The sequence below is a fragment of the Notechis scutatus genome, chromosome 4, assembly GCF_049901735.1.
Source record: "Notechis scutatus isolate UNSWTSFEM ecotype Mainland chromosome 4, rNotScu1.2, whole genome shotgun sequence".
NCBI lineage: Eukaryota > Metazoa > Chordata > Lepidosauria > Squamata > Elapidae > Notechis > Notechis scutatus.
The window spans coordinates 112,559,855-112,569,744 of NC_142012.1; the positions used below are offsets into that span (position 1 = coordinate 112,559,855).

The 9,890-nt window shown below is 35.7% G+C and overlaps 1 protein-coding gene across 1 annotated transcript; it reads right to left on the minus strand.

Moving 5' to 3' along the window:
• Positions 1-7,547: 7,547 nt before the first annotated feature.
• Positions 7,548-9,269, minus strand: NANOS1 (nanos C2HC-type zinc finger 1). The gene has a single exon (XM_026670036.2). The coding sequence runs from the start codon at positions 9,069-9,071 to the stop codon at positions 8,211-8,213; it is 861 nt and encodes a 286-aa protein (XP_026525821.1). The 5' UTR covers positions 9,072-9,269; the 3' UTR covers positions 7,548-8,210.
• Positions 9,270-9,890: the final 621 nt, after the last annotated feature.

The window sequence follows — 9,890 nt, forward strand, 5'->3', positions numbered from 1 at the left end:
GTATTTTGTTGTGACTTTTTAATTTATGTTTCAGATTTTCATAATCTTTCTTCTAACATATTTGGAAAATAGCCTGATGTTGGAACTTACATATTTATTCTTTTTCCATCGGTCTTTTACCCAGTGAATAAATACATTTTCAAACAGTTGTATGTTGGAAAGAAAGTGCTAATAAATTCAAATACAAACAAGAATTCAGTAAAAATGAATGGAAATATATTTTTCATATTCTCAATTTCATTTTAATTGAAATAAATCTGGACTTCTTAGTTGTCCTCTTAGTTTATATCATCAAAATATTATGATTTGAAACAGGAATGCTACTTTGCATTGTTAAATATAAGTTTAGGGACGTTATATAGTTATAATAGGCATCAAGAAAGGGGATTTTTTTTTCTATTTCCAGTATTTCTCCTGCATTTGTAAAAAAACAAAACAAAACCATGGGTGAAAGACTTAGTAATGAAAACTGTTCACTAAAGTCAATCATTCAAATTATATACTTTTCAGCCTATGTTAGGAAAAAAAATCTGTATCTTAGATCTTGAAATATACATTGCAAACCTACAATATAAAATAGATTGCACAGAATCTCTTTGATTCTTAGCATTTAGAATGTGCATATGTTGTAAAAAATTCATGCTATGCTGTTAAAAACAGCCAAGATAGAAAAACTGTAAACATTTTATTAATTAATTTTTTTGAGATCAGGTTTTACATTTCATTGGGGAAAATGTTGTTTTGCATTTTCTGATTTTATTTTGCTTTCATGGAAACTGGAAGATTGTAGGAGGTCCAAAGGAGAAAGATACACGCTTACCACATTTTACAGTTAAAATCTTATCTCTTTCTGATTCAGTTCCTGTTATGATGAGTAATTTCCTAAGTAAAGCAATTAACTTCCCCTTTATGGGAAAGTTACTATCACTTGTACAGAACAGATTAAGCTCAAAATAAGTATGAAAAAAGGACTGCATACAGTTGGGTCCTTCCAATTTTATGTGAAATTGACTGGTTTGATAACTGAACCTTAAAACACTGAAAAAAGGATGGTGTACAACTTTAATTCAAGACTGTTATCAAGATTAATATCTGTCCAGTTTGCTAATAGGAATATATTTTATCCCAGGAGTTTGGAATCATTCACTTGGAATCATACTTCAAGAATCAGGAAAAATAATAATCAATTTAATAAAGATCATTTTTTAAATATATTTATTGTTTCTGCTAGCATTTTAGTGTAGCTCCAGTGTGGACTAGTTTAGGATGAGAAAGCCTAAAGACAGCATAGATTCTCAAGTGTGGATCACAGAGATCAGTTAAATGCTTAATTAGATATAATTTGGAAAAATGCTGTCCTGTTAAATGTCTATCTTTATTTTTGAGCATATTTCACTTTTCTTGGAAATGCAGAAGTAATCTGGATAAGCAATGGATTTTTAAGATTAAAAAGGGTTTTTTGGACAAAAAGTGGTTTTGCATAAATATGAAAAACATGCAGTAGTGGTATCACAGCAAAGTACAGTGAAAGGTAATTTTCCCTGAATGTGACCTGATTGAACTAAAAAAGATTGAAATCAGTACACTGAGTTATTATATGCAGTCTTAAAACATTAGATCTTACAGAAGTCTTGCATTTTTTCCTCTAAAGTTGACAGCAAGTAGTGCTGGCAAATTTCATCTGTCAGTCAAGTTAGTCATAGAAAGACCCTAAGTTATCCTGATATGGGCTTCTGCTAATGGGCAATATTATGCTTATTTAGCAGAATTTCTGTACTACTCAATAAAATTCTGGATGCCTTATATCAGAGTTCCCCAGCATTTCCACCTTTGGGCTAGGGAAGGCAGGGGAGGTAATGGCTATTGGTAAAGCATGCATGTGCAGCCCAGTTGCAAACACCTTGCAGCCCACTAATGGGCTGCAGTGCGCATGTGTATATGTATGTGTGTGTGTATCTGCCAATCATCCACCTACTTACCTACCTACCTACCTAATCTATTGGGGGGGGGAATCAATAACATTGAAAGTGATTTGGTAATAGGCTCAATCAGCCTTTCAAAAATCTAGTAACTAATGACTGAGACCAATCCTTTTTGAGTAATCTTTATCATACTGTATAAATGGATAGTATACATTCGAGTACCTTTGAAAAATGTTCCTGCTCTTAAAAAAACAATACTCCTTTGTGAAAGTAAAGTTAAATTAGATTGCAGAAAGCAGTCCTAATACAGAAATAATTAGCCCAAGTGACCAACATATACAGGTAGTCCTTGATTTAACAACCATTTGTTCAGTGATGATTTTAAGTTACAGTGGCACTGAAGAAAGTGTCTTATGACCATTTCCTATATTTTCAATGTTGCTTCATCCCTGGAGGTCATGTGATCAAAATTTGGATGCTTGGCAATTGGCATGTATTTATGATGGTTGCAGTATTCTGGGGTCACGTTATCACCTTTTGTGACCCTTTGACAAGCAAAGTCAATGGGGAAGCCAGATTCCCTTGTGTTACAAACTTAACTGCAATGACTCATTTAACAACTATCTTGCTTAGCAACAGAAATTAGTTGTGGAATAACTGTAATGAAGTGAGAACCTTTATATACATTCACAAAATAAATTGATTAGCGTGAACTGTGAAACAACTGTAGTGCTCTCTAGTGCCAAAAATGTATTCTCCTTTAGTACATTTCTTCTCTGAGCTTCCCAACCAGGGGTAGAAAAATAGTTGCTATAAAGCTTCAGTCTAACAATGAATTCCCCTCCACTGTTGAAAACATTTAGGGATCAATCCTAGTTTTAATAGTTATTAAATGTACAGAATGTACATTTACTACAATGCACCAGCAAAACAGTTATGATAGAGCAAGTTAAAAAGGAAGCCAATCATACATTCTACATGTTATATCCAATGGAATGATACTTCTTTATATCCTGAGCATCAAACTACTTTCTGCTGGGAAAAGAATTTTAAGACACTTCCTTCCAAAAAAATGCCTTTATTTGTCCCTGAGTCCTTACTGTTTCTTATTTGTAACAAGATGATAAACTTCATTGGTGTTTATGAATTTTGTGTAGAAATTAGATTCAGTAAATATTCATAAGTATACATCCTTTACTGTTTGGATAATGTAAACAATTTTAGCGTGAGGTGCCTTTTTTCTGGTTTTAACTACAAATATTAGATGAAAGCTAAACTTTCTCTGAAATAATTTTTATAAACAAATTCTGAAAACAAAATTTTATCTGTCTTGGCGATTTTAGGACCATTTTAATAGTTTTTATTACATCCAAATTTATAATAGGACACCAAGAATGTACTTTTAAATTATCCAGAACATTTGATATACATGTTAACACATAGTATACATAAAACATTTTTCTGAGACTTATTTAGGAAATAATAAGAAAATATATTTATTCCTACTCAACTTTACTGTCATATGTGTTTTAATGTGCATCTGGAAAATTCAACATTTTGAACTGGGCTTTGGGTTGTTTAAAATAATTAAACTATTCATTCATAGATTCCTTGTGTTACAAAAATGAGCTTCCATTCCACCTGCTCAGTAGATAAACAAAATAACATTGATGTTTCTCTCTAAACTAATTTATCTTAATTTTCAGTATTCTCATTAATTTCACTAAAATTACTTTCAAGGAATTTTGCTTAGAATATAAAATTGCTAAATCTCCATTCTGGGATAATGTTTCAGTTACTAAATTTATGTACATATGTCAGTGCAACTTTATTAAAGTTTACTTTTCAGATAGAAATATGTTTTGTTACATTACATAAATTGGATACATCTAAATTAACTTTTCTAACTTCAATACATTGCCAAAACCTAATAACATATGCTCTAATAGCTGATTACCAAGAAGTACAACTTAAAGTTAATTATTATAGAAGGCTTAAATTTTTGATTTATTTAAACCAAATTTTTGAAGCAAATATCTTTCCCTAAGCAGCCTCCCAGAGCTATTAACCATATCCCCAAATTTGGCTGCACTCTGTCAAGTGCTTTCCACAAAACCAAGTATGAAGATTGAATTTTTTGTCAAATTCTTTCTGTCTGTACTTTGCCCTGTGACAATTTGATTAATTTATTTCATTTGTATAACTCAGAGCCAAAGATTCCCAATATTTTCTCATTTTACTAATGCTATAACAACTTTAAGGGAATAATGCCTATTAAATATATATTAAATAGAGTTTATTTTAAGAAAACTATGTAGGACCTGGCAATAGTTTCTAAACAAGTTTTCATTTCCAATATTTTAAATATTTACAAACTTTTTTCTTAAAAGTACTCCATGTCTTTCATTTTATTATTGAAGGGCAAGTATTCACAGCTTGCAACAAATTGATGAGCCTACAGGTGCCTTCATTGACATAGACTGAAAGTTCATTCTAAAAAGTCTTACAAACTGAAATTACATGTGAGGGGGCAAGTAAGGCTGCAAAAATTTGAAACATTTAAAACAAAGGTTACGTGGTCTATCTTCATTTTCCAAGGAAATGAACAAAGCCTTCTCCATCCTTGAAGTTTGATTGTATGACATCTATTGGTCTCCATGAAAACAAAAACTATGGAAAATAAACAGAACAATCCATCTCTGGAAACAATGCAGTTGAACTATAAATTAAAGATGCTTATTCACTTAAAAACAGGGCTATCAAACCTGCGGCCCATGGGCATCACACGCTAGCCATGCCCACTTTAGCGAAGGGGGAAAAAAGTCATAATACATCACGTGACACTGTGGTGGTGCCATGAGTTTGACACCCCTGACTTAAAAAGATACCCAGTTTTATAAACAAGTTGTATTGACACAACTTGCCAAGCCGTTATTAAATGAGCCAGATGGGCTGGATTTAAACATGCTAACTCACAAATTATATTTAACCTTAGATTTTTCTGAGATTATTCCCCCATCTGTTTTCTTATTTTAAAGAGGCGTTATTTTAATAAATTTCTGAATTTGGTGTTTTGGTGTATGGTCTATAATTCCCAGAATTCTCAACAACTATTCACACATCTAGAGGGCACTAAAATGTAATCTTTTAGTTGATTTCCTGCTTTAAAGTAATGGAAGGTAATGAGAATTGTAGGATATGTAGTTTGGGAAAACTTGCCAAATATTTCTAGCAGTTGCTGCATAAGATAACTAAGAGCATTCAACTTGCTTTAGGATTGCTTTATCCTGTAAGAGTTATCTCTCTACTCTGAAATGCTTAGCAAAAGACTTCCAGAGGAAGAACGGTAGACTGAAAATAGCTACCTTGCTCAAACTAGTCCATGCCTTTAAAAGGATACTAAGTTTGCATACTTTCCTAATTACATTTAGAAATAGCTTATTCACTACTTTTCAGCAATTAGAAACCTTTGAAAGTGAAAAATCTGCAAAAAGGATGATTTAAACAAGCTTTATAAACTTAATTAAAAAAAAAATCAAAATGTCCTGATAAACTTGAAATAAGATTTTGGAATTATAATCCTTGCTATGGAAAAATGCTTTTGTTTTGGATAAGATTTTAAAAATTGGACTCTAGAGGGAACTAAAGATTAAAGGAGAAAAATACAAACTCGAAAATATGATGCCAGATATTCTTAACATTGGAAATATTGAATATTTTCAAAAAATGAATTAGAAATTAATATTAACATCTGCCTCTATGGATAGACTGTGTCTAAAAGATGTTGTGGAAGAGGAACAAGTTTTACCTGACAAGACAGAAACTAAGTTGAAAGTACTTACAAAAGACAGGTTGTAATATGAAAAAACATGTTTCAATTGCCATACAAAAGAAACTTGTTTAAATAATTAAAAGGGACTGCAAACATTAAACCAAGAAAGTGACCTGGGTAATTTTTCAATTTTGGATTTAGAAAAGAGTTTTTAAAAAAAGTTTTGAAGTATTTCATAAGGGGCAAAGAATAAAATCAAGTTCTATGATATTAGAATGGATGAAATATTAAGACTGTAAAATAAAATGAAGAAATATAAACTTGGTTAATTTGATCAAGGTTAAATAGATTTTATAGATGGGTATAGAGATTATTGTAATTTAAGAAGATGTAAGAAGTTACTAAAATTGTTTATACTTGTGATGGTTGGGAGTCATTTCATTTATCTTTTTCTTTATTATTTCTTTATTATTTCTCTGTGTTTTTCCTATTTTTCCCCTTTGTACCTTTTATTCCTTTCTATTTTTCTATCATTTTGTTTGTGTCTGTACTGTTATCTTTAACAAAAATTACTTGAAAAAAATGAAATGGTTAGCACAGAAAACAGATCAGCCTTTAGTGACATTCTCTGTAGTTTGGAACTCCTATAGAGATTTCAGGTAGCACTTTCTACAAACTTGCTAAAAATATTTTTGGAGTGTAGCAATCACCTACTGTGTTCTCTGTGTGTGATTATATATGTGTAAAGTAAGCAATATATAATTTGTTTGAATAACAAGTGCTGTTAGTTTTACAGTGCTAGTTTCAATCTTATTAACAGCATGTATCTTGTTAAAAATGGCATGCTACTCATATGTGGAAAATGTAATTGGCAGACATTAACTCTATACCTGCTGTGGAAAAAAACCTCTTAGATCATGTTGAAACTAACACTGGCTTTCATGCTGGAAACCAGTATCAAACAGTACTTAGTATACAGAGGGGGAAAATAAAAGTATAAAAGTTTAGAGCAATAAACCATAACCAGCTTTTATCACTACATGTATCATTTGTGTATTTACATCTATCAAGTTGAAAATACATATAGTATTTCCTTTTTGCTATTACTTTAGTTTTAAAGACATTGCATAGGAAGAGAGATAACTCATTTGCCTTTGTTTTCAAATTATACAGGGATGCTTTTTTTCTGATCTCTTGTTTTTATGATATACTTTGACAACAGATTTTTGTATCAACTTTAAACTGTCATTCTGATACTACCCTGCTTACACTGTAGGATGAAAACAGTCTATATGTTCATAAAAGCTTATTTACCTTTTAATAAAAATAGTTAGAAAAGGCACTACCATCATCTGGCATTAAAAGGGCATAGCTTAACACTTTTTTTGCCATCCACTTTACAACTTCCATGCCAATTACACATATATGTAGTCTAATATATATATATATATATATTATATATATTAGATAGATCATGGGGGACAAACAAACCAACCAGGACAAACAAACCAGTCTTGGTTGGAGAAACAAGAAAGTGTGTTGGAGGTAGGGAGAAAACTCAGGAAAAAAACCAGGTTCTTCTAAAGTAGAAGTGAAGGTGTCACAAAGATCAAGTGGTCTCAATTGGGCCAGCTGGAGGAAACAAGTATTTGGGAAAACAACCAAGGGAAGCAAACCGGTGAAATTTCAAAACAGGCAGGTGCTTGAAATGGAGCTTACCAGCTGTGAGGGGGAAAAAGGTTAAGGTGTGAATTTGAAACTTTAAGACTTCTAAGCAAACAAAGTGCAGCCTTTTTTTTTTAAAGTAATCAAAATATTGCTTGAAGACAATGAAGACAAGCAAAGGAAGCAAATGCCAATTCAACACATTTAATGACCTTTCCAATCTTGCTTTATAACCATTGTAGGACCAGCCAAACAGCTCTTTAAAAATTATTTGATTCATACATATTAAATTTGTATTATGCCACCTCGTTTAAAGACAGTATTTTCTTTATTCAAAAGTGCTCCCTTTCCAGCCAAGAATATTCAACAAAGCTACAGTAAACTGAGCATATATGCCTAAGAGATATCCTTAGTCCCATTTAAAAATCAGGTAAGTTTCACAATAAACAAATACAGTACCTGTCTAAACGGTATGTTATCATTCTTAAGAATTAATTCAGAAGCCAGGCTCCCTGGCTACTACATATACAAACTAGAAACTATACTCAGTTATTTGATACATAAATCAAGAACATCTCTCTGTACATTCTACATCTTCATATTATTTAAATATATTAAGAAACATCATTTGATTACAATCGGTGTTTAAAAAACAAACAAACCAAAAGGCATTTGCCGCCTTCTTTACAGCCCTGTAGAGGGCACGCGAGCGCAAAAGAACAGAAAATGAAATGAAAGACTGAAATCGTAGTGGATATTTTTTTTCTTTTCTTTCCTTGGTCCAATGTTTTTGATTCGCAGTCCTGGTCTCCACACAAACACTGACGCGGCCAAGGCTCGGCAAGCGTCCCCTAGCGGAGCTTCTTGCCCAGGATATGCCGGGCGTTTTTAAGCGGTGGTTTGGGGGCGCTGCCGTGCATTTTAGACAAGGGGCAATACTTGATCGTGTGCGCGTTGTCTCCACTGGCTCCACAGAGAGGGCAAGTGTATCGCCTCAGCACGGGGCACAAGACTCTGCCGTCGGGTCCCTTAAGGATGTGCGTGGTGTAGAGGGCCACGGCTTCTTTATTATTCCGGCAGAAAACGCACACTTGCAATTCCGGCTTCAGCAGCCTGGAGGCGCTTTTCGGAGGCGCTGGCAGTCGGCCGTCGACCACCAGGCGGCCGCCCCAAGCGTGAGGCGAACGATCTCTTTCCAGATGGTCAGGGGAGCAATTGAACACCACCGAAGCCGGGCTGGCTCTGCCGGAGAAGGGGCTAAAATCGGCGAAACGCTCCTCCAGCAGGTTTTCGCTCGGGTTAAGGTGGTGGTGGTGATGGTGCCCGTACAAGTCAAAATCGTGCAAATCCAGGGAGCTCTCGAAATAAGGGGCTCCCACTTCGTCGTCGTCTTCCTCGTCTTCCTCCTCCTCGTCTTCTTCTTCCTCCCCCTCCTCGCCTTCCTCGGTCGCCGGGACCTGCTGCACGGCGGCCGCCACAACCACGGAGGAGGATCCGGTCCGAAAGCCCTTTTCCTGGCTCACCGCTTTGGTGATCAGCGTGGCCAAGCCCAGGTAATCGTTCCAAGAGTTGAACGCGTTCCCGTAAGCGCTGTGGTGGCTCTTCGTCGCGTACCTGCCGCCTCCTTGCAAAAACTCCACCGGCTGATGGTGGTGGTGGTGTCGGTGGTGGTGATGGTGCTTCTCTAGCTTGCTCGGGTGGAAAGCCTCCATCGGAAGGGAAAAGACCCCGGACCGCTTTTGCGCGTCCCCTCCAAAACAAAACCCCACACAAACACACACCAAAACCCCCCTCTGGCTTTTCCCAGGCGAACGCCCCGCGAATAAGAGTCGGCGAGCGAGCAACTCTCACCGAAACAGCAGCTGAAAACTCCGCCTTCCCTTCTGCGAAGCTTTTAAGCGCTTGCAGCTGCTGAAATGGGGAGGGGAGAGGGAGAGCTGGCGGGACAGAGGAGGCGCAATCCCGAGGCTTGCGCTCCCATTGGCCGGCAGCCAAAGCTGCCCCACCTTCGCTTGCCCGTTATTGGCCGAGGTGCTCGGCTACCCTTTTTCATCTCTTCCCAACGGGGCGTGGGGGCGTTAAGGTCGGCCGCTTGCCTCGCGCCTTTTAACTGGGAGCAGGTTTGTGAGCCGCGGAGGTTTTGAGAGACCGACGACCAATGGAGGGTCTCTTTCTTTTCCTCCCGTAGTGATATTGGAATTAACCCTGGAATCCCTTTTCGGTTATTTTCAGAACTAAGTTTATTTTTTATTTATTTATTTATTTGTTTGTTTATTTTGCTGCGCTGGCAAGACTCCAGGTGTGGTTGAATTAGAACAAACCAACGTGGTAAAATCGAAGTTGGCTTCAGTTCTGCTCTTTTTCCAAAGGAGAGGAGAAAATATTACAACACATTCTTCTTTTTTATTCTTTTCTTTCTATTGGCCAAGTGTGATTGGACACACAAGGAATTTGTCTTGGTGCAAATGCTCTCAGTATACATAAAAGAAAAGATACATTTGTCAAGAGTCAAGAATCATCAGGTACAACAC